The sequence below is a fragment of the Hylobates moloch genome, unplaced genomic scaffold (assembly GCF_009828535.3).
Source record: "Hylobates moloch isolate HMO894 unplaced genomic scaffold, HMol_V3 SCAFFOLD_2, whole genome shotgun sequence".
NCBI classification, from domain to species: domain Eukaryota; kingdom Metazoa; phylum Chordata; class Mammalia; order Primates; family Hylobatidae; genus Hylobates; species Hylobates moloch.
In genome coordinates this window covers 93149657-93175034 of record NW_026652277.1, presented here as the reverse complement: position 1 = coordinate 93175034, position 25378 = coordinate 93149657, and the positions used below count along the sequence as shown (strand labels likewise).

The 25378-nt window shown below is 39.5% G+C and overlaps 1 protein-coding gene across 9 annotated transcripts in view; it reads left to right on the top strand.

Moving 5' to 3' along the window:
- Window positions 1-25378, top strand: part of SMAP1 (small ArfGAP 1) — a 199925-nt gene that overhangs the window by 56617 nt on the left and 117930 nt on the right. For all 9 annotated transcript variants that reach the window (XM_058435301.1, XM_058435297.1, XM_058435303.1 and 6 more), the window contains one exon: window positions 14487-14620. In XM_058435301.1, the coding sequence (XP_058291284.1) occupies window positions 14487-14620 (134 nt within the window). The remainder of the gene's footprint in view (window positions 1-14486; window positions 14621-25378) is intronic.

Sequence of the window (25378 nt, the reverse complement as noted above, 5' to 3'; positions counted from 1 at the left end):
GATACAGAGAAAAGTACTTGTTCTATGAAAATGATTTGTAGTTATAGAGTGCTTTCATTATATGTATTTTGTCGTTTGATATTCATAGCAGTTATCTGAATATAGTAGATGCTGGTATTTGTATATTTTCAAATGAAGAAACTGATCTTCATAGTGTGGATACAGGGATAATTTTAAAAAAATTCTTTTTATTATTATTGTCATTGAATGGTTATACACAAGTATTCTCATTTTTTATTCATTTTTACAAATAGAAGCAAGAATGAAATGAAGGAAACTATTAATACAGTACTCTCTTCCACGCTTGAATCTCCCATCCAGATTCAAATGGTAACATTTTACCACATTTATTCTCTTTGTCCTTTATATATATGTACAAACACACACATTTCCCCCCTGAACTTATAGCCAAAATGCTCCTATATCCCTGAATATTTCAGCGTTTGTCTCCTGTATTAGTTGGTTTTCACGCTGCTGTTAAAGACATACCCGAGACTGGGAATACAAAGAGGTTTAACTGGACTTACAGTTCATATGGCCGGGGAGGCCTTAGAATCATGGTGGGAGGCAAAAGGCACTACTTACATGGCAGCAGCAAGAGAAAATGAGGAAGAAGCAAAAGTGGAAACCCCTCATAAACCCATCAGATCTCATGAGACTTATTAACTATAATGAGAATAGCGTGGGAAAGACTAGCCCCCATGATTCAATTACCTTGCCCTGGGTCCCTCCTACAACTCGTGGGAATTCTGGCAGATACAATTCAAGTTGAGATTTAGATGGGGATGCAGCCAAACCATATCATACTGCCCCTGGCCACTCCCAAATCATATGTCCTCACATTGCAAGACCAATCATGCCTTCCCAACAGTCCCCCAGAGTCATAACTCATTTCAGCGTTAACCAAAAAGTCCACAGTCCAAAGTCTCATCTGAGACAAGGCAAGTCCCTTCTGCCTATGAGCATGCAAAATAAAATCAAAAGCAAGGTAGTTACTTCCCAGATACAATGGGGGTACAGGTATTGGTAAATACAGCCATTCCAAATGGGAGAAATTGGCCAAAACGGGTTACAGGGCCCATGCAAGTCTGAAATCCAGCAGGGCAGTCAAATTTTAAGGCTCCAAAATGATCTCCGTGACTGCAGGTCTTGCATCAAGGTCATGATTCAAGAGGTGGGTTCCCGTGGTCTTGGGCAGCTCTGCCCCTGTGGTTTTGCAGGGTGCAGCCTCCTTCCCGGCTGCTTTTATGGGCTGGTGTTTAGCATCTGTGGCTTTTCTGGGCACATAGCACAAACTGTTAGTGGATCTACCATTCTGGGATCTGGAGGATGGTGGCCCTCTTCTCACAGCTCCACTAGGCGGTGCCCCAGTAGGGACTCTGTGTGGGGGCTCTGACCCCACATTTCCCTTCCACACTGCCCTAGCAGAGGTTCTCCATGAGGACCCCGCCCCTGCAGCAAACTTGTGCCCGGGCATCCAGGCGTTTCCATGCATCTTCTAAAATCTAGGAGGAGGTTTCCAAACAGTTCTTGATATCTGTTTCCCTGCAGGCTCAACACCACGTGGAAGCTGCCAAGGTTTGGGGCTTCCACCCTCTGAAGCCATTGGCCCCTTTCAGCCATGGCTGGAGCGGAGAGGCTGGGACACAGGGCAACAAGTCCCTAGGCTGCACACAGCATGGGGACCCTGGGCCCGGCCATGAAACCACTTTTTCCTCCTGGGCCTCTGTACCTGTGATGGGAGGGGCTGCTGTGAAGGTCTCTGACATGGCCTGGAGACATTTTCCCCATGGTCGTGGAGATTAATATCTTGATATCTTATGGACTCTTAACAGTAGTAGGTGAAATTAGCAAGAAAAGTGTGGGGTTAGAGAGAAAAGGACTTGTTCTATGAAAATGATTTGTAGACTCCTTGCTACTTATGCAAATTAGGCTCCTTGCTACTTATGCACATTTCTGCAGCCGGCTTCAATTTCTCCCTAGAAAATGGATTTTTCTTTTCTATCGCATAGTCAGGCTGCAAAGTTTTTTCTAAACTTTTATGCTCTGCTTCTCTTATAAAACTGAATGCCTTTAACAGAACCCAAGTCACCTCTTGAATGCTTTGCTGCTTAGAAATTTTTTCCACCAGATACCCTAAATCGTCTTTCTCAAGTTCAAAGTTCCACAAACCTCTAGGGCAGGGGCAAAATGCTGCCAGTCTCTATGCTAAAACATAACAAGAGTCACCTTACTGCAGTTCCCAACAAGTTCCTCATCTCCATCTGAGACCACCGCAGCCTGGACCTTATTGTGTATATCACTATCAGCAATTTGGGTAAAGCCATTCAACAAGTCTCTAGGAGGTTCCAAACTTTCCCACATTTTCTTGTCTTCTGAGCCTTCCAAACTGTTCCAACCTCTGTCTGTTCCCCAGTTCCAAAGTTGCTTCCACATTTTTGGGTATCTTTTCAGTAATGCCCCACTCTACTGGTACCAATTTACTGTATTAGTCTGTTTTCATGCTGCTGATAAAGACATAACTGAGCCTGGGAAGAAAAAGTGGTTTAATTGGACTTATAGTTCCACATGGCTGGGGAGACCTCAGAATCACAGAATCATGGTGGGAAGTGAAAGGCACTTCTTACATGGCGGCAGCAAAAGAAAATGAGGAAGAAGCAAAAGTGGGAACCCCTGATAAACCCGTCAGATTTCATGAGACTTATTAACTATAATGAAAATAGCATGGGAAAGACCGGCCCCCATGATTCAATTACCTTGCCCTGGGTCCCTCCCACAACACATGGGAATTCTGGGAGACACAATTCAAGTTGAGATTTGGGTGAGGACCCAGCCAAACCATATCATCTCCTAATAACAAAGACTTTACATGATCACAGTACATTTATTAAAATCAGGAAATTATCATTGATATCTATAGAACTTACTCACATTTCATTAATTGTCCCAATAATGTCAGGGACAACAAATTTGTCAAGCTCTACAAGTACTAATGAAGGGCAGTGGCACATAAATAAAGCATACTGTTAGATTGAAATTAGAGCATTTGTAAAGAGGTTGCCTTCTGAGATAATTAATGGCCATCAGCCTCTGTTAATATATTTGCCTGCCCTATATCCCACAATTTGACTTTGAATTTTAGGGAGAGTAGGGAGTAGTAGAGAGCAAAATATTTTTGTTTTTGCCATTTGACCCTTTCCAGTGCCTGATAGAACAGTAGTAGCCCATGCCCAGAACATCCTTTGGAGGAATTCTAGCATTGTTTTCCTCACTTAGCTTTAATCCTTTCTTTCTTGTCCTTCTTTCACGCTTACTAAGCATGTGCTGAGCACTGAATTAAAATGATAGAACCATGTGTATGTACTATGCATAGACCAGCTCGGTCAGGGAGACCCTAACCCAGTGGCACTAGAGGAATTAAAGACACACACACAGAAATATAGCCTGTGGAGTGGGAAATCAGGGGACTCACAGCCTTCAGAGCTGAAAGCCGCAAACAGAGATTTATCCACATATTTATTGACAGCAAGCCAGTGATAAGCATTGGTTCTATAGATTATAGATTAACTAAAAGTATTCCTTATAGGAAACAAAGGGATGGGCTGAAACAAAGGGATGGGCTCTGGCTAGTTATCTGCAGCAGGAACATGTCCTTAAGGCACAGATCGCTCATGCTATTTTTTGTGGTTTAAGAACGCCTTTAAGTGGTTTTCCACCCTGGGTGGGCCAGGTGTTCTTTGCCCTCATTGCGGTAAACCCACAGCCTTCAGTGTGGGCGTCATGGCCATCACGAACATGTCACAGTGCTGCAGAGATTTTATGTCCACTTTTGGGGCCAGTTTATGGCCAGATTTGGGGGCCTATCCCCAGCAGTACCGATTGTGCTGTTTTATTCTTAGGGAATAGGTCGTTTGGGCAGCAACCACTTAAAAACATTTCTGGGTAAACTTTTATTACATTTTATAGGGATGTAAAAGTGGCCCTTTATAGACTCTTTTGTTTGTTTGTTTGGACCCCTCTTGGTATTTCTTTTTATTTTTTAGAGATTGGGTCTTGTTATATTGCTCAGGCTGGAGTGCAGTGGCTCCAGCACTGCAGCCTTGAATTCCTGGGCTCAAGCATCTCTTCTGCCTCAGCCTCCCAGGTAGCTGGGACTATAGGCACGTGCCATTGCACCAGGCTTTCCTTGGTATTTCTTAAACATGCATTAAACATTTCTTAAGGAATACCTCAATGTATATCTTAAACGTGAAGAAGCCATATCATTCTTCAAGGCCTTTGTGCTTATTGTTCCCTTTACCTTAATTACTCTGTCCCCAGATAGCTGCATGGTTTGTTCCCCTAACTCCTTCAGATCACTGGTCAAATAGAACTTTCCCTGACCAATTGATAACTACCTTTCCTTCCCTCTTTCTCACCTGTACTCCCTATCCATTTTCTCCATAAAATTCACCACACTGATACACTATTACTTTCACATGTTTGCTTATTGTACACTGCCTTCCATAGGAGTATAAGTTCCATGATGGCTGGAGTTTATCTGTTTAGTTTACTACGATATCCCCAGAGCCTTTAACAGTGTATTGATGTAGTAGACTCTCAGTAAATCTTTGTGAGGTGAATGCATGTGCTGCTATTCTGAGTCTGAATGTGACAGATTCTTTTTTTCCTAAAAAAATAGCAATTCTGAGGGAATTATTTAAATACGCAACTTAAATGCTGTCTTTCTGAGTAGGGGAGCTTTAAAATAATTTATTTTAGAACTTTTCTTTCAAAGGTTTTATTTTCTATTATGTTTTTGGTTTGCTTGGTTCTACACAATTTTCTTGCCAAATATATTAAAAAAAAAGATTGCAATGAGTTAGATATCAATTCTGTTTTTTAATAAAATGAAAATGTTTTCTTATTATGTAATGTCAGTCTTGTTTCAGACAAATTTTAGAAGAATTAATTATGTCCATTTTTATGGGTAATGTTTGTATTTGCTGGGGTATTTGAGGTTTTTTTTTTTTTTTAAAGATAGGAAATGTTCCTTTTTTTTTTTTGAAACAGAATTTCAATTGTGTCACCCAGGCTAGAGTGCAGTGTTGTGATCTTGGCTCACTGCAACCCTTGCCTCCTGGGTTCAAGCAATTCTCCTGCCTCAGCCTCCCAAGTAGCTGGGACTACAGATGCCTGCCACACGCTCAGCTAATTTTTGTATTTTTAGTAGAGACGGGGTTTCATCATGTTGGCCAGGCTGGTCTTGAACTCCTGACCTCAGGTGATCTGCCTGCCTCGGCCTCCCAAAGTGCTGGGATTACAGGCGTGAGCCACCGCACTCGGTCAAGATAGGAAATGTTCTGTGAACTTATTTTTTTTGAGTGATCACAATCACTTGCCTTCTGTTAATGCTTTATTTTAGGAAATGATTAATTAAATAGTATGTGGAAACTTTCTTCTAATCAGCAATAGTATGTGGAAACTTTCTTCTAAACTCTTGAAGTTTATAAAGGTTTTGCAGGAACTCTAGCTGTAAAATGTTATACCTACATGTCATCTTTTAGCATTGCCAAGGCTTCTTTACAGGAAAACATGAATGTGACATAGATAACCACAGGTGACTAGGTCATAGCAAAATATGTTAGTAGCTTTAAGATTACTTAAAAAGGAATATTTTAAAGAACATTTTTTCTTAATAAAATATTATATAATGAAATATATTTAATATTAAAAAACTCCCAAACATTCTATTGAGTGTATTTGCTAGGAGAAACCTTTTGGAAATGTAAAATAACTTTTGTCCGAATACTATTTATGAAACTTCTATTTAAACTTTTGGGTTGAAATGTGAAATCTTTTAAATACGATAGCATCTGAGTCAATGGCTTCTTAGCTGGCATTTCTATGTATTTGCTCAGACTCCATATCCTAAATTAACCAGTGGTTTTTTTTTTTTTTTTTTGAGACGGAGTATCGCTCTATCGCCCAGGCTGGAGTGCAGTGGCGCGATCTTGGCTCACTGCAAGCTCCACTTCCCGGGTTCATGCCATTCTCCTGCCTCAGCCTCCCATGTAGCTGGAACTACAGGCACCTGCCACCACGCCTGGCTAATTTTTTTGTATTTTTAGTAGAGACAGGGTTTCACCATGTTAGCCAGGATGGTCTCAATCTCCTGACCTGGTGATCCGCCCGCCTCGGCCTCCCAAAGTGCTGGGATTATAGGCGTGAGCCACCAGGCCTGGCCAACCAGTGTTTTTTTCACTTCAACCTGGTAGTTGTGGTACTGGCTGCCATTCTTTCTTTTTTGGTAAAATAAGGAAAAAGCAATAAAAGGAAGAAATATATGATATTTCATTTCTTTCTTTTTTTTTTTTTTTTGGGATGTAGTCTCGCTCTGTCACCCAGGCTGGAGTGCAGTGGTGCAATCTAGGCTCACTGCAAGCTCCGCCTCCCGGGTTCATGCCATTCTCCTGCCTCAGCCTCCTGAGTAGCTGGGACTACAGGTGCCTGCCACCACACCCGGCTAATTTTTTGTATTTTTAGTAGAGACGGGGTTTCACCGTGTTAGCTAGGATGGTCTAGATCTCCTGACCTCCGGTCCACCTCGGCCTCCCAAAGTATTGGGATTACAGGCGTCAGCCACCGTGCCTGGCCGTGATATTTCATTTCTATGTTTAAATGAATGCATACAGTTTTTTAAAAAAACAGCTTTATTGGCCTGGCGCGGTGGTTCATGCCTGTAATCCCAGCACTTTGGGAGGCCGAGGTGGGTGGATCACGAGGTCAGGAGATCAAGACCATCCTGGCTAACATGGTGAAACCCCATCTCTACTAAAAATACAAAAAATTAGCCAGGCGCGGTGGCGGGTGCCTGTAGTCCCAGCTACTCGGGAGGCTGAGGCAGGAGAATGGCGTGAACCTGGGATGTGGAGCTTGCAGTGAGCCAAGATCGCACCACTGCACTCCAGCCTGGGCGATAGAGCGAGACTCCGTCTGAAAAAAAAAAAAAAAAGCTGTATTATGTAATTACATACGGTAAAATTCTCTTAAGTGTATATAATTCAGTGATTTTTAGTGTATTAATAGAGTTTCACAACCCTCACCACAGTAGAGTTTTAGAATGCTGCCATCACTTGAAAAAGATCCCTCCTGCCTGTTTGCAGTTACTCCCAATCTCCCTCCATCCACTGTTCCAGGTTCTTTTGCAGGTGTGCTGTTCAGTTGTTGATAAGTGGAAAACGTTGTTTTTTTTTTTTTTTTTGAGACGGAGTCTTGCTCTGTCGCCCAGGCTGGAGTGCAGTGGCGCAATCTCGGCTCACTGCAAGCTCTGCCTCCTGGGTTCACACTATTCTCCTGCCTCTGCCTCCCGAGTAGCTGGGACTACAGGCACCTGCCACCACACCCGGCTAATTTTTTGTATTTTTAGTAGAGACGGGGTTTCACCGTGTTAGCCAGGATTGTCTTGATCTCCTGACTTCGTGATCTTCCTGCCTCGGCCTCCCAAAGTGCTGGGATTACAGGTGTGAGGGAAAACATGTTTTTATGGCTTGTTTCCTGGTTTTCCGGGTAGTTCACAAACATACCCAACCCGTAGTATAGCTGACCATGAGCAGTGAGGGGCTAGTCAGTGCTCTTGGGTAAAGAACAAAAGGCCTGTCATATGGAAAGAGAAGGGTTTGTTCCTTGTTTCCTGCCTGATCCTGGATAATATTTTGACATATGTAGTTTCTCTTTGAGATCTTTGAGTTTGGTGTGTGTCTCTTTCCCTGGGCGTCCACTACTATGATGCTGCCTTAAGAATTAACGTTTACATCTCAGTTGATTTTGCCCTCCTCTTCTGTTCCTCCTTGGGCAAAATTCTCTACCGTTTGCAGTTTCCCTCTCCAACAAATAAAACCAAACCAAATACAATTCTTCTTTTAATCTTGGGTATTATGAGGAAAGAAATAAAGCAAACTTATAATAATTTTAGAAGGATTGATAGTTCTGGAGAGATGAATAAATAATTTGCATCTTTAAACCTGTATCATTAGCCTCAAGGGAAGTGACTTGGCATTTCAAAAAGCTGACAAAGTAGAGTAAAATCCCCCAGCCAGTATAAGGGAATTTCGTTTGGAATGATGGAATTACCATAGTAGGAGACACAGGATCCACAGTTGCATTTGGAGATTTGCCTCTGTCATGGTCTCAGCTGGCTCTCCATTTTTTGTTTATGTTTTGAGCCTAAATTTCTCAATCTTTAAAATGGGGTGGTAATATTACCTACTTTGCATATTTGTTAGGATTAAACCAGACAGTGTATTTGGAAATATGATGAATAATGTCTTACTTATTTAGTAAGATGGTAGTTTCCTCTAAAAAATACTCCCTTAGCAGTTTTGGCAGCAGTAACCCAGATGGCTCAAGGTCTTAGCTATCCTTTGTAAGCTAGAGACTGCTTAAATTTTTATACCAGACATTGTGCTGGGTACAGAACATATAGAGATCAATAAAATGAAGTCCCTATTCTCAAAGAGATCACCGTTTCTCAAAAAAGACATAAAACAATTAACTGTAAATCATTGTGATAAATGTTATTTTAAAAGTGCTCTTGGGGCATTGGAGAAGGCTTTATAGAATAAGTCTTAAGAAAATTACCGTTAGCATTAAATTCTTTGTTCCTCATCGTATTTTCTTTATAAAAAATATTTAAGAAAGCTTTTCTGTTTGCTAGTTCATCATGGTAATCAGAAACTGAAGAGAAATTTCTTCTCAGAAGAACACACAGTTTTATCTTATTTCTCAAATCATGTGAAAGCTACAAGGCAAGTGTATTGAAATCTCAGTAAAATTAGTGTTCATTTTTTAGACGTGTAATGTCTTTTACATTATTTATACTTAATAGTGATTTATCAGTCAACCTAATTTTTCTACTTTCTGCAGGGTTTCCGTACCTTAAAACTGTCATTTTTATCTGAAAGTTAGTGGTCATGTAATATTATACAAATTTTAGAGAGGTGTGTGTGTGTGTGTGTGTGTGTGTGTGTGTGTGTACGTGTATGTATGTCAAAATTTAAATTAGCATTTAAATAAAAAGCTTAGCAGTTATCAGGTACTGCAATGTTATATTTTTTGGCTATATATTACAGTATAGCTGGAACTCTTCAAGATGGGAGGGCACTGTTCATTTTACCAAGAATGTACCTTGTTCTTTACCCTGTCCAGACTTCACCTGCTGTGTAACTTGAGGTCTTTTTTTTTTTTTTTTTTTTTTTTTAAAAGACAGTGTCTCCCTCTGTCACCCAGGCTGGAGTGAATTGGCAGGGTCTCGGCTCACTGCAACCTCTGCCTTCCAGGGTTCAAGCGATTCTCACACCTCAGCCTCCTGAGTAGCCGGGACTACAGGCACGTACCAAAACGCCCAGCTAATTTTTGTGTTTTTAGTAGAGATGGAGTTTTGCCATCTTGGCCAGGCTGGTCTTGAATTCCTGGCCTTAAGTTATCTGCCCACCTCAGCCTCCCAAAGTGCTGGGATTACAGGCGTGAGCCACTGCGCCCAACCCACATAATAATCACATCAAATGCCCCTGTCTCTACAAAGCCTGCATTAATATTGTTGGCTGACATTCATTTTTATCTCTTTTATGTTCCTCTGTCATTTGTACTTATTACTATAACCATTATATGATTATTAGAGTTCAAGCTCCTTGAAGGCAGGATTTGTCTTTTGTCATCTTCATTTAATACTTTGGTCAAAATAGGCACATAATAGATTACTGGTGATTTAAATTGGATCTAGAAAACTCAGGTTTGATGAAAAAGTCTTTTATTATTATTTAACCCCTCTTAGAATTTGGGCTCTAAAATCAGGATTGCTAAATCTCTTGTGTGTTCTGTTTGCTGCTACCAACATTCAAATGTAATTCACACTGACCGTGTGCAGTGTGGCTCATACCTGTAATCCCAGCAGTTTGAGAGGCTGAGGCAGGTGGAATGCTTGAGCCCAGAAGTTTGAGACCAGCCTGGACACCATGGTGAAACCCTGTCTCTACAAAAAATACAAAAATTAGCTGGGCATGGTGGTATGTGCCTGTAGTTCTAGCTACTTGTGAGGCTGAGGTGGGAGGATCACTTGAGCCTGGGAGGCAGAGATTTCAGTGAGCCAAGATCTTCACCACTGCACTCCAGCCTGGACAATAGAGTGAGACCCTGTCTCAAAGAAAAAAAAAAAGTAGCTTAAACAGGATAGAAGTTTATTTCTCCTTCACATTGGTCTGGACATGAACTGTCCAGTATGGGTAGAGTAGTTCTGTCATCTTCACCATGAGGCTTTTGTAACTGGATCCAAGGTTGCAGGTTCGTTCCTTATTGTCTCCCAGCAAATGGAAAAGGGGAAGAGGCCAGGGGAACACAGGCCCAGTGTGGTTAATGGCAAAATATATCATTTCTGTTTACATTCTACAGGAGAGGCTGAGAAATGTAGTCTTCCTATCACGACAGCCACATTTCTAGGTAAAATTCAGAAGCCTTTATTACTTGAAGGAAGAATGGGAAAATTGATATTAAAGATAGTGATTTTTGCCATAGTTTTCAGATTTATTTCCATTTTTAAAAATAGTAGATGAATTGTTCCAGGAATCAAAACATTTGAGTATTTGATTGAGTCATCAGATCTAGCAGATTTTTTAAATTATACAGTCAATTCCCTTACTGTAGGTGATACAGAAGGTTATATAAGAGCCTTCCTTGTGAGAACTTTACCATCTACTTTAGGAGACAGAACTAATTACAAACGAAAAAAGAGTAGATGCCTATTGTGGCACATTCTGTGTCACATGCTGTTATGAGTGTAGGCATTTACAGGAGATAAATATTTCCTATAATCTAATATAGAGGAAAACAGGAAACTGTTAAAGGTTTGGAGTTGGAAACTGAAATGGTGTGAGAGTGTAAACCGGTAATGGAATTCAGATTGGGTGAATGATCTTTCTCCCTCTTATTCTGATAATGAATTCAGAGTGGATGAGCTCCCCCCTTTTGCTCTGCCTAATCTCTGAGGTTACCTAATACTTTTCAGCCTCAGTTACTGCATCCAGATGTTCTTTCTTAGCCCAATTACTCTTGACTTCTTTGGAACATTTGGTACTATTGAACATCTTTTTTTTTTTCCCCTGTTTTTGAAAACAGCTTTTCTTTGAAACGACCTCATTCTCTACTTTTACTGCCTTTCATTTTCTCCCTAAGATTTAGTACTCTGCTTTTTTGCTCCTTTTGTTCTTGGTACTGCAACTCTCATCTTAAAAGAAGGTGTGAGGCTTGGCATGGTGGCTCATGCCTGTAATCCCAGCACTTTGGGAGGCCGAGGCGGGCGGATCATGAGGTCAGGAGATCAAGACCATCCTGGCTAACATGGTGAAACCCCGTCTCTACTGAAAATACAAAAAATTAGCCAGGCGCAGTGGTGGGCGCCTGTAGTCCCAGCTACTTGGGAGGCTGAGGCAGGAGAATGGCGTGAACCCGGGAGGTGGAGCTTGCAGTGAGCCGAGATTACGCCACTGCACTCCAGCCTGGGCGATAGAGCGAGACTCCGTCTCAAAAAAAAAAAAAAAGGTGTGGGTGTGTGTGTGTGTGTGTGTGTGTGTGTGGGTGTGTGTATGTGTGTATGTATCCAGTTTGAACTTTAGTCCTATATTCTAAATCGCCTGCCAAACATTTTCATCTTGGTGTGTCACTATCATTTAAAGCATTCAATGGATCTCCTGCAGTTTTCTGACTCCACGAGGACCCTCATGCTTCATATTGAGGTGCAGAACTTGCATTTTGGCCTCTACCTTCTCCCTTGCCACTGTATTTCTTATGAGTAAGCCTTGTCAGTTTTTCCTGGTGATTTCATATTTGTTCGTTTCCATTCTTACTGCTGCCACATTTATCAGTCCCTTAATTACATTAATTATATGAAAGCAAATCGGGAAGTGTGTTGAATGCTTGAGTTAAAGATTGTGGAGAATGCTCTAGAACCTTGCTCTTCAAAATGTCATCTGTGGATGGCAGCATGGGCATCACTGGGAATTTGTTAGGATGCAGAACCTTAGGAGCTACTCTGGGGGTCACAGAATTAGTCTTCATTTTCGTGATATTTCTAGTTGATGTGCATGCACATTAGGGTTTGAGAGACACTGATCTAGAATTCACTATGCATTTCTGCTTCCCTTCTCTCTCCCTTCTCCCCCCGACCCGCCTTTTTTTTCTGACTAGAGTGCAGTGGTACCATCATAACTCAAAGGGCCTTTGAACTCCTGGGCTCAAGCGATCCTTCTGCCTCAGCCTCCCAAGTAGTTAGACCTGCAGGCACTCACCACTACGTGTGGTGTATAGTTTTTAATTTTTATTAGAGACCACTGTGGTTTCACTATGTTACCCGGGCTGGTCTCAAACTCCTGGCCTCAAGTTATCCTCCCACCTTGGCTTCCCGAAGTGCAGGGATTACAGGTGTGAGCCACTGTTTCTGGCCCACTGCATATCTGTTTAACCTTTCTTAGTTTGAGACTTACTTGCTAAAAATAATTAAACCCTCCAGCTATTACTCTGTAACTATTTACCTTAATGTATAAGCTTCAAAACATAGATATATTGTAAATTGTTGTGTTAGAAATGATGAGACAGAGTGGAAAGTAACTGGGGGAGGCATCTCTATCTAGAGTTGTCATAGATGTCCCAGATGTATGTTTGCCAGTTTATAGATGTAATTTCTCAAATTTAAAAGCAGGATATTTGGGGATAAGTTACATGTGCATAATCTTCCTCCTATGTAGTTAAGGAATTTGGGGGGGGCATTATTTTTAGTTTTACTATAATGTAATTACTAGCTTTAATGTTGTTGTGTAGAGCAGTCTCACCTTTAGATAAACAGCACGTACTTAAAACAGAAGGCTATGTTTAAAAAAAGCTTTATTTTTAATTTTTAATTTTTTGATACAGAGTCTCTGTCACCCAGGCTGGAGTACAGTGGCGGGATCTCGACTCACTGCAATCTCTGCCTCTGAGGTTCAAGTGATTCTCTTGCCTCAGCCTCCTGAGTAGCTGGGATTACAGGCACCTCCACCATGCCTGGCTAATTTTTGTGTTTTTAGTAGAGACTGGATTTCACCATGTTGGCCAGGCTATTCTCAAACTCCTGACCTCAAGTGATCCGCCTGCCTTGGCCTCCCAAAGTGCTGGGATTACAGGCATGAGCCACTGTGTCCAGCTACTTGATTTTTATTGATATCTCTTACTATATACATACATTTTTCATAATCAAATAATTTATAGAAGTCTGTTAGGAATATGATTCTGAATATTTGGCATATTTTCCAGATATTGCTTTTATTTTTCCATTTTTACTTTATTAATTTTACAAGCAATATGTGAAAAAATCTTAAGCAATTTTTAAAATTATTATGAAAGAATATATTCAAAGGTATGAAGAATTGTACAGCTAAGACTTGTATTCTTGTATTCATATGTGAGTTTTTCGGCAGTGTTTTTCAGAATTTTTTGACCATGAGCTGAAGAACTAACATTTTGTAGCACACATCAGTTCTTGTATGCATATTATATGTTACTGAAACAAAAGTTTATATTCATGCCGTACAGCTTAGCAATTCAGTGTTACTGTTGCTCTCCAAGCCCACAGTGAACTTTTCCCTGATCATATCCTCTTTCCTCACCACCAGTTACCTGCCTCAGTTTCACGAAATTTGTAGATACATTTAATTAATATGCAGTATGCTATTATTTTACAGATTTTTCAACTTATGTAAATGGTTTCACACTGTATACATTCATCTGTAACCTTTTTAAATGTCAGTGTTATATTTGAGATTTAGCCATGTTGATGCAACGCTTTTTGAAGCAGTCCTTGTTTACCCTTCTTGCCAACAATTAGTAGTTAAAATGTTTTTTTTTCCAGAATGTTGGGTGCAAAATGCAAGTAACTGTAGAGTTAAAGAGCACTTTCACTAATTACCAGTGAGACTGTGCATATTTTCATGCTTATTGGCCATAAATTTCTTCTGTGAATTATTCATTCATATCTTTTTGCTTATTTCCTATTGGGCTGGTTGTCTTTTTCTTATTAATTTCTACATTTAATTTTTGAAATGTCTTTGATTTTTTATTTGTTGTTAATCTTGTGCATATCTTATGCATTTAATAAAGAAATTATTTTTACAGTAGGGTATTATTATTCCTGATTCAAATATGCTAAGTGAAGAAGCTGTTTATATAAATTAGTTTTAAAATCTTAGAGTGGAGGGGAAATTTCTAGGAAAGCAAAATGAGCAAAATCAGTAACATTCTTGAAGATTGCCAAGACACATGTCTTCTTAGCAGACTGCTGCCAGTACCATTTGAAAATTTGAGCATGTGACTTCTGTAAGCTTCCGCTACAATGATATAAAACCGAGAATGCTTCTAATATGCTGTTATATTTCTTTTAGTTTTTAATATTTGCTTTTTTTTTGTGGTTTCTTCTTCTAAATTAGGTCCTCGATGGGCTTCCTGGAATATTGGTGTGTTTATTTGCATCAGATGTGCTGGAATTCATAGAAATCTTGGGGTTCATATATCCAGGGTCAAATCAGTCAACCTAGACCAATGGACAGCAGAACAGATACAGGTAAACATTACATTACCACGAAATTATTTAAAATATTTAAAATGATTTAAAAATATTTAACCCTTCTTGCATCTAAGGATTAACATTGAAAAGTAGTTTTGTATGTTGAAATGGCATATGCCACATATAAAATTGGAATATTTGAATTTTCAGTTCACAGATGTTTATTTCATTTTGTGTCTGTAGTAAAGTCAGCTTTTAATCTATACTTTCTATAATGTTGATTTTAAAGTGTTTTTAAAGTATCATTTCTTTTGTTGATAAAATTTGCCAGTATAATTCCATAGTTTTTATTTTTTTATCAGTAGAGGGAGCCTGGGTAAAGATAAAGTAAAAAACCACCTGTAGCTTCAAAATGGACTTGAATAATTTCCTTTCGTTCTGAGGTGTTCTTAGTTTTCAGACAAGGCCCAGGAGTTGTAAGACAACCCAGTGAACAAATGTTCTTATGACCAACCTAAACTTATTTATGAGTGGTTTAACTCTGCTAGAGGTAGATTTGTAGTTTTAAAAGTTTGCCACTTTCCCTATGTGACAGTCTTAAATTCTCAAAATCTTACTTTTTATCTTTAAGGTTGGCCACTATTGTAAAAATGATTACTTCTCCTGGTCTTATTATGTAATTCACAGTGAAGTTACACCACTTATTTATGCTCTTTTGAAATTACTTTTAAGTCACTATGAAGTGCTAAATACATAAATATATGTGGTTGAGACTCAGTGATACATCTCAGAATCTTAACCCAATAGTTTACATGAATGGGGTGAAGTAAGTGTAGAAAAACAGAATGGAGATCTTCAGGCTGTAAAGTCAAGCATAATTTATTTGGTTCCATCTTAAATTAGTTTTTGAGCTTTTCGCTGGCTAAAGCATAAAAGAAAATGCAATCTTTTATGTACTTTCAAGATCCTTGAGGAGAAAACATACTAGTTATATCAAAGAAGCAGAGCTTTTTAAACACTTCCTGTAAGGCAGTGTTCTTAATATCTCTGTAGAATATGGTAACAGATGTCATGATGTTGTAAGTCTTTTTTTGTTTGTTTGAGACAGGGTCTTGCTATGTTGCCCAGGCTGGTCTCAAACTCTTGGGCTCAAGCGATTCTCCCATGTCAGCCTTCCAAGTAGCTGTGACTATAGGCATGCACCACCATGCCCGGCTGATGTTGTAACTCTTTTTAAAGAAACGTGTGAGGTGTAGCTTGACAGTATAACTTGGTGTTTGTAATGGGTTATGGAGGTACAAAGCATTCACGACCGAAGTATCCTGCTTTTTTAATGGCTTATTTCAAACTAAGGATAAAACATGAGATCTTTCAACAGTTCAGTTATTCAGAAATATTTTTCTCAATTAGGTTGTTGAGAGGAAATGAGTAGCAAATTATTTGAGATGGGCAGCTGTATAGCTTAGAGTAGAATTTTCTAATCAGAGGGCTGCAGTTCACTGGTTTTCTTTGGCATAGGTTACAAGTACATAGCAAAATATTGGATTTTTTTTTACAATGTAAGGATTTTAAAAACCGTTATTAAATAATAATATTTGAAATTGTATTTGAACATTATTTGATTGCATTTGCCAACTTCTTAATAGGAATTGCTCTGTCTGGCCCCCCTCGCCTGCTCTTCCCATCTTTTTTTTTTTTTTTTTTTGAGACGGAGTCTCACTCACGCTGTTGCTCAGGCTGGAGTGCAGTGGTGTGATGTCTGCTCACTGCAGCCTTTGTCTCCCGGGTTCAAGCGATTCTTCTGCCTCAGCCTCCCAAGTAGCTGGGATTACAGGTGCGTGCCACCATGTGTTGCTAATTTTTGTATTTTTATTAGAGGTGGGGTTTTGCCATGTTGGCCAGGCTAGTCTTGAATTCCTGACCTCAAGTGATCTGCCCACCTTGGCCCCCCAAAGTGCTGGACTACAGGCGTGAGCCACTGGACCCGGTCTCCTGTGTTTCTTTTTAAAAAATTGAGGTAGGAAATCCTGGTCGGGGTAGCCATGGCAGCTTGTGTCTGCCACCTGCCCTTGGCCATCACACTGATGCCCCGGGTTCCATGCTGGCCATACCCTGCTGCTCAGCATCTCCTGTGCTCTGTGGGAACTCTGATGAGGCTGGGGCTTTGCAGCTGGCTCCACAGCGGGCTTTGGTGCTTGCGCACGTGCTGGGTAGAAGTTACACAGTTGTGCTGTCAGTATAGTGATGTGCCCCCTTTGACGTTAGAGGGAATCAAAGACTGTCTTCTTTATGTCTTGAAACCCTGTGACAAGATTGACCCAGAGAAGCTCTCAGTGAATTCTTATTTTGTGAAAGACCTGTGCTTTGACAGTTTGGACCAAGTAGAGAGTAAGCATGGTCATGGAAGATAAATTTGGGTTTGAAATTCTTGATATAGATGTGGAAAAGTTAATATGTCCACAAGAAATTGTAGATTATATTGCAGATAAGAGAGAGATATATGAATAAAATATCAGACCCTTTTGCTTCACTGGGAGAAGACTCAGATGATACTGGTGGGTGTCTGGAAGTGAGAATGCATTTTGGCATTATTGCTGACTTTGGCAGAGTAATTCTGTTAGACCTGGATTTAAATTGTGTAATTGTTTTACTCTGAAAATAAATGTATAGAACCAAAAAAAGAAAAATCTTGAGGTATAATTACAGAGAGAACAGTTCACAGATCTCATTTAGTTTTATGAGTCTTGGCAAATATCTGTATGATGTCACCAATACCCCAATGAAGATAGAGCATTTCTGTCACACTAGAAAGTTCCTTCATGCCAATTTCCAGTTAAGTCCCCCAGGGGCATACACTACACTGATTTCTATCCCATTGGGTTAGTTTTGCTATACATTAAAATGTCTGTCTTTTTGGAGGCTGTTTCTATGAACTTCGACGTTTAATTCAGATGGGCAAAAGTGATGATCACAATGTGATATAATGTTCCATATTCATATGATATTTTATAATAATTTCTTTGATATAAAAAGTGCTTGAGGCCAGGAGCGGTGGCTCACTCCTGTAATCCCAGAACTTTGGGTGCCCAAAGTGGGCAGATCCAAGAGTTTGAGACCAGCCTGGCCAACATTACGAAGCCCCGTCTCTAGTAAAAATACAAAAATTAGCCGGGTGTGGTGACACACGCCCGTAGTCCCAGCTACTCTGGAAAGTGAGGTGGGAGAATCGCTTGAGCCTGGCAGGTGGAGCTTGCAGTAAGCCAAGATCCTGCCACTGCACTCCGCGCTGAGTTATAGAGTGAGACTCAGTCTAAAAAAGAAGTGCTTGGGAGGTATTTATTTATGGAACTAAGAGAAATACTTTTACTGTACATAGTTACATAGTTATACCCTTTGTCTTTCCCTGCAACATTTCATAATTGTGTTTCTAATTTTCAAAGATGATACTGTTTTGGCTAGCTGTATTTTTTAAAAAAATCTTTTATTAGTAAATATGGAAACATGATTTAATCTTTGAGCCCAGTCAAGCTGTTAAATAAAAATGTTCTCTGTGTGTGTGTGTGTGTGTGTGTGTGTGTGTGTGTGTATAATTCTGTAAAATGTAACTACTGAGTTTTTCCTCAAGGTTACTTATAAACTGATATTATATGTCCCATATTTTTATCTGTTATTTATGTATATGTTATGTGTTTCAGTTTTTAGAGCACAATATGTACAGCTGTTAGAATTGCTGTATGCTTATTTTTAAAAGAAAATAGTTGTCACCCAAAACTTACTTTGATTTTTAATAACATAGAAATAAAGTTTCTCACTGTAAAAAAGTCTTACAAGTTCTTTTAATGTGGTTCATGGTCAGATTAAATGTGTTTGGTCTTGGGTTTATTGTCAGGTACTTCTCAAATTTTTGGAAAGGACCAAGTTTTTTATACTTTTATAAATACTATAGCTTCCTTCCCCTCCCCCCGCCCAAGATATTATACATTTGGGTGGAGTAAAGAATGGAATACCAGAATTAACTGTTGTTGTATAGCAATATCAACCAAATCCCTGTATATGCCATATGGAAACAGGAAACAAGGATTTATGAAATTGTTTCAGTATGGAAATTTGGTCTATAGTGATAGTTATTAATGTTTAGCATTTGTAAATATTAAGATAGTAGATGTCTTTATTTTACTTGCAGCTTGACTAAAATTGAAATAATGAGCTTTTTGGAAAGAAAGTTAATGTCATTGTTCCAGTTACTCTTAAAAACTTGTATATTCTATGGTTCCTACTCCTTTCTCCCTTTTGCTTCTGTATTCTTAATTATTTTCTTGCTTCTGCTGCTTTCTAGTTTCATTTCTCCGATGTGTCCAAGGTTTTACCTTATTCCTGATGTTCTCATCAGCGTCACATCTCCATTTGTTTTACACAGTGCATTCAGAGTAATTTTCCTAGAACATTGCTTTGGTTATTTTACTTCCGTCCTAAGAAATTTGCATTGATTCTTCTGTGAGACTCATAAAACTTTTTATTTTCATTAAACTGGTCTTCATGTTTCTCTGCCTTCTGGCTTCATCATTTGTCTTTGACCTTACTTCAGATGCTTTACAACAAATAGCTTTGGCTGTACCAGACAGCTCTTTCTGCTGAAACAATCTGATAGTGTGTTCTTTTGTTTTGTTTTGGTTCTGCTGTTGTCCTTGTTGGAAATGTATTTTTTGTTTGTTTGTTTGTTTTTGTGATGGAGTTTTGCTCTGTCACCCAGGCTGGAGTGCAGTGGCGCGATCTCACCTCACTGCAACAACCTCCACCTCCTGGGTTCAAGTGATTCTCTTGCCTCAGCCTCCCAAGTAGCTGGGACTACAGGCATGAGCCACCATGCCTGGCTAAATTTTTTTTTGTATTTTTAGTAGAGACAGGGTTTCGTCATGTTGGCCCGGCTGGTCTCAGCATCCTGACCTCAGGTGATCCAAAGTGCTGGAATTACTGGCATGAACCACCGTGCTTGGCCGGAAATGCATTTTGCATATTCCTTCTGGCAAACCAAATCCTTCCTATTCTTTAAAGCCCAGCTTAAATCTCTACTTTAATAAAAGATTCTTGTGTATGTAGTATGTGCTCAATTATCTATGGCAAGTACCATATATTGTTACCTTTGCTTATGTCGAACTAAATTGTAAGTTTCCAGCAGTTAGAAAATTTATCATATGTGTCTTTGTAGTGCTTGTGGTGGCTTCCACTATGCTAGGAACACAGTATGCACTTGATTTTTTAATGGCATGCTGAGATCAGTCTTTGATTTGATTAAATTCTGTGAGATAACGCTTATTATCCTTAGCAATGAATGAGGAGTGGAGAAAAAAGAATCATGCACTCCCCTTCCCCATTTAGCCTGTATTTTTATATAGTCTCTTTTTGTTTCTTGATCTCTGTCCTTTTCACCGCATGTTCCTGTTTCACTTTAAAATTCCAAAAATGCAGCAGCCTTAGAGAGGGTAACTTAAGCTAGCATATGAAAATTCCAAGGGTAATATATGCAGGTACTAGAAAGGCAGTATTTTGCAATATTTAAAACTGTCCAGAAATGAAATCGATTGCCTTGGAAGATAGGTTGGTTTACTTTTAACTGGAATGGTTTGTAAAGAGGCTGGACAACCACCTGGAATCGTGTGGCCGGGATTTAAGCATTCACTAGGTAGATGAGGAGTAGTTTAGATAACTCTGAAGTTTCTTCCATTCTTGAGAATGTTTTAGTTGTATAGTCAGTCTTCTTTAGTTACCATAGCAGTTCCAAAAACATTTTCATTTCTTATCTTTGCATAAAAATTATATCATGGTTAGTGATGGTGATTCAGCTTTTACCAAAAGTGAAATTCAACCTCAGAGGATAAAAAATGTTGGCACTCTCACATAAGTCAAAAGAATGTGAACAGATTCTCAAGTTAAATCTGTAAGACAGATGTTTTTTTCTGAATCTGGAAGGAATGTTTTTGAACACACTTGCTGTTTATATTTTCTATTAAGAAAAAAAAAACAGTGGATACAGGTTTCTTTTGTAACCTAGTTATTCCTAGAAAAACCTATGAGCTAACTGGATAGTCTTTAACTTAACTTAGCAATACCTATGTCATAGTATTGACTTGCTTGTCTTAATTTAAAGTTTTGATCTTTCCTAGAAAAAATTTCTTATGGAAGGCAAAATCAGGGGTTTTCATCAGTCTTCATAAGTAAGCTTTGCTGTATTCTGTGGCCTCAACTTGAATTCTCAATCAGGCCAAATACAGAGTGAACAGGCAAAAGAGTATTGATAGATACCATAAATATTTTATGGTAGCTTGAAAAGCAACTAAAACTACAGGCACTACTTACGTTAGTGGTCACGTTGTCCCAATATTCAGTGGTAAAATTGAGATGTTTAGGATTGTAAGAGGAGATGAAAGTGGCTAAATACATTAAAGAAGTTTTCTGCTCTTTCACTCTGACATAGTTATTTCAAGTAAAGTTGGAATAAATTTTATTATTTAGAAGGACATTAATTTTTCAAATAAAATGACTTACAGTTGATTAAAGTACAATATTTGTGTGGTACCTCTGCTATCTTTAAAAAATAAAAATCTGGAACTGGAGAGAACCTAGAATATTGATAGGCAGTCAAAATTTAAATTTTACATAAGATGTGCAAGTTTGTTTTGCTTAGAGTGGATTCCAAGAATGTATTGGTTTGAGCCTTCCTCCTGGGTGCTGTCTTAGATATTGGTGAGTAATTAGATTATCAGTTTATTGCAAGAAAGTTTTCATGACACTATTTTTTAAGTCTGTGGATGAAGGTGAGATAAGCATAGTATTTTCCGTGTGAGTTCTGCAGTAGAGAAACATAAATAAAATATATAATTAAAATCAATTTTACCTGTCTTTATTTTTTAAATGAGGCTAATAGAGATTTAAAGTGATATAACTGGCTCACATTATGTTTTGTTGCACAGCAGTTGTATGGATGTATCAATTTTTATGCATACACTAGTAGCCACTGCAGATTTCCTTTACTCGGTGTTTGATAAATCTTCTGTGCTTATGTGTTTAACTATATATTTAAATATAAAGTGAGTTTCTTTTAGACCAAAAATAGCTTCATATGGTATGCTTCTTCAGTATGTAGTTTTATATCTTTTTTTGTTTCAGTGAAGTTTTTTGAATTACAGTTTATTTTTGAACTACAGTTGATTTTTAATATTCTCTTGTTTTAGTTTTCTTCTTCAGTGACTCCTCTTACCTGTATGTTGGATCTTTATTGCCTAATGGCAGTATTTATCATTTGCTTTTGGATCTTTTTTATTACTTTTTTTAATTATATTTTTTTCCTTCTTTTGCCTTTCCATTTTTCTTAGACTATTATTTGTTGTCTTGTTTCATTTTGTTTAATGTTTATTTCTGAAATGTTTTTTCTTTTATTTCCAATTTTTTCTTGATTCTGTCATTTTAATTCTGAATGTTTCTTATTTTAAAATTTCAAGTTTGATTGTTCTGCTTGTCCATGTCTTTAATTTTATATGCTTTTTCATCACATACATGTCTTTTAGCTAGTTCTGAAGTAGTAGGTTACAGTTTTAATCTGTTTCTTGGGAAAAGTTTTCTAGGTGTGGTTTCATTGTAGAGCTATTATTCTTACTCTTTTTAATACTAACTTTATATGAGATTTTACCTTGATTCTTTCTGTTGATCATTTTTATGCAATATTCATTTTCCTTTACTTTTAGGAGGAAGTCCTATTCAAGATAGCTTTTTTAACTTCACATACCTCCCTCTTCCGTTGTTTTCATGTAATATTTAAAAACAAGGCCATGGCTGGATGCGGTGGCTCACGCCTGTAATCCCAGCAGTTTGGGAGGCCAAGGTGGGTGGACCACCTGAGGTCAGGAGTTTGAACCAGCCTGGCCAATATGGGGAAACCCCGTCTCTACTAAAAATAGAAAAATTAGCCGGGCATAGGGCATGTGCCTGTAGTCCCAGCTACTTGGGAGACTCCGTCTCAAAAAAAAAAAAAAAAAAAAAAAAACGAAAAAGAAAACCAAGGCCATTTGTTGAGATGTTCTTGTTCTGTTCCCTTTTTGCACTTTTATCTGAACCATCTCCTTTTGTATTATCTCCATTATACCTGTCATGCTCAATTTTGAGTCAATTCCCAGGTTTTTTCTTTTTCTCAGTTTGGGGTCCTATCCTGGAAGAGAAACTTCATGGTCAGATATGAGAGTTTGTAGGGGCTAGACTGTCTCTCCCCATTCCAAGCTTATTGTGGCCCATTCACACTTAATTGTTATTGGACTGTGTATTAGTGTGTTTTCGCACTGCTAATAAAGACATACCTGAGACTGGGTAATTTATAAAGAAAAAGAGGTTTAATGGACTCACAGTTCCATGTGGCTGGGGAGGCCTCAAATCATGGCAGAAGGCGAAAGGCACATCTTACATCGCAGCAGATGAGAGAATGGGAGCTAAGTGAAAGGGGTTTCCCCTTATAAAACCATGAATCTCATGAGACTTACTCACTACCAAGAGAACAGTAAGGGGAAAACCGCCCCCATGATTCAATTATTTCCCACTGGGTCTCTCCCACAACACATGGGAATTATGGGAGCTACAATTCAAGATGAAATTTGCATGGGGACACAGCCAAACCATACCATTCCACCCTTGGCCCCTCCCAAATCTCATGCCCTTAACCTTGCAAAACCAGTCATGTCTTCCCAACAGTCCCCCAAAGTCTTAACTCATTTCAGCATTAACTCAAAAGTCCATAGTCCAAGTCTCATCCAAGACAAGGCAAGTCCCTTCCACCTATGAGCCTGTAAAATCAAAAGCAAGGTAGTTACTTCCTAGATACAATGGGACTACAGGCATTGGGTAAATACAGCTGTTCTAAATGGAGTAATTGGCCAAAATGAAGGAGCTACAGGCCCCATGCAAGTCGGAAATCCAGCAGGTCAGTCAAATCTTAAAGCTCAAAAATTATCTCCTTTGACTCTGTGTCTCACATGCAGGCCACACTGATGCAAGAGGTGGGTTCCTATGGCCTTGGGCAGCTCCACCCCTATGGCTTTGCCTCTGTGTCTTTGCAGGGCATAGCCTCCCTTCTGGCTGATTTCACAGGCTGGTATTGAGTGCCTGTGGCTTTTCCAGGTGCATGGTGCAAGCTGTTGGTGGATCTACCATTCTGAGGTCTGGAGGATGGTGACCCTCTTCTCTTAGATAACTAGGCAGTGCCCCAGTGGGGACTGTGTGTGGGGGCTTGCATGACACATTTCCTTTCCATGCTGCCCTAGCTGAGGTTCTCCATGAGGGCCCCACCCCTGCAACAAACTTCTGCTTGGACATCCAGGTATTTCCATACATCCTCTGAAATCTAGGTGGAGGTTCCCAAAAGTCAATTCTTGACTTCTGTGCACCTGCAGGCTCAACACCACAGGGAAGCTGCCAACCCTTGGAGCTTACACCCTCTGGAGCCATGGTCTGAGCTATACATTGGCCCCTTTTAGCCACAGCTGGAGCAGCTGGGATGCAGGGCACCAAGTCCCTAGGCTGCACACAGCAGGGGGCCCTGGGCCTGGCCCACAAAACCATTTCTTCCTTCTAGGCCCCTAGGCCTGTGATGGAAGGGGCTGCCAGGAAGGTCTCTGACATGCCCTGAGGACATTTTCCCCTTTGTCTTGGTCATTAACATTTGACTCCTCATTACTTATGCAAATTTCTGCAACTGGGTTGAATTTCTCCTCAGAAAATGAGTTTTTCTTTCCTATCGCATCATCAGATTGCAAATTTTCCAAACTTTTAGGCTCTGTTTCCCCTTTAAAATTGAATGGTTTTAACAGCACCCAGGTCACTTCTTGAATGCTTTGCTGCTTAGACATTCCTTCTGCCAGATACCCTAAAGTCATCTCCCTCAAATTCAAAGATTTACAAATCTCTAGGGCAGGGGCAAAATGCAGCCAGTCTCTTTCCTAAAACATAGCAAGAGTCACCTTTACTCCGGTTCCCAACAAGTTCCTCATCTCCATCTGAGACCACATCGGTCTGGATTTCATCGTCCATATCATTATCAGCATTTTAGTTAAAGCTAGTCAGCAAGTCTCTAGGAAGCTCCAAACATTCTCACATTTTCCACTCTTCTTCTGAGCCCTCCAAACTGTTCCAGCCTCTGCCTCTTCCCCAGTTCCAAAGTCACTTCCACATTTTCGGATATCTTTACAGCAGGGCCCCACTCCCGGTACCAGTTTACTGTATTAGTCTGTTTTCATGCTGCTGATAAAGACATACCCAAGACTGGAGTAATTTATAAAGAAAAAGAGGTTTAATGGACTCACAGTTTCACATGCCTGGGGAGGCCTCACAATCATGGCAGAAGGTGAAAGGCACGTCTCACATGGCAGCAGACGATAGAGAATGAGAGCCAAGTGAAAGAGATTTTCTCTTATAAAACTATCAGATCTTGTGAGACATATTTATGACCATGAGAACAGTAAGGAGAAAACCACCCCCATGATTCAGTTATCTCCCACTGGGTCTCTCCCATAACACCTGAGAATTATGGGAGCTACAATTCAAGATGAGATTTGGTTGGTGACACAGCCAAACCATATCAGACTGGGGAAAAATCCTTTTCAACTTCCTGTGCTTTTCTCAAGATTGGTTCACTGTGATTTCCAGTTTATATATCTCTTGAATGTTTTGGTATTTTTTTCTCAGATCCATTGGACTCCCCATTAGTTGCAGGCATCAGGCAGTTCTAGTGGTCATTGTAGTGGTTTGTTCCTACCTGATGGCATTTTGAGGTTTAGG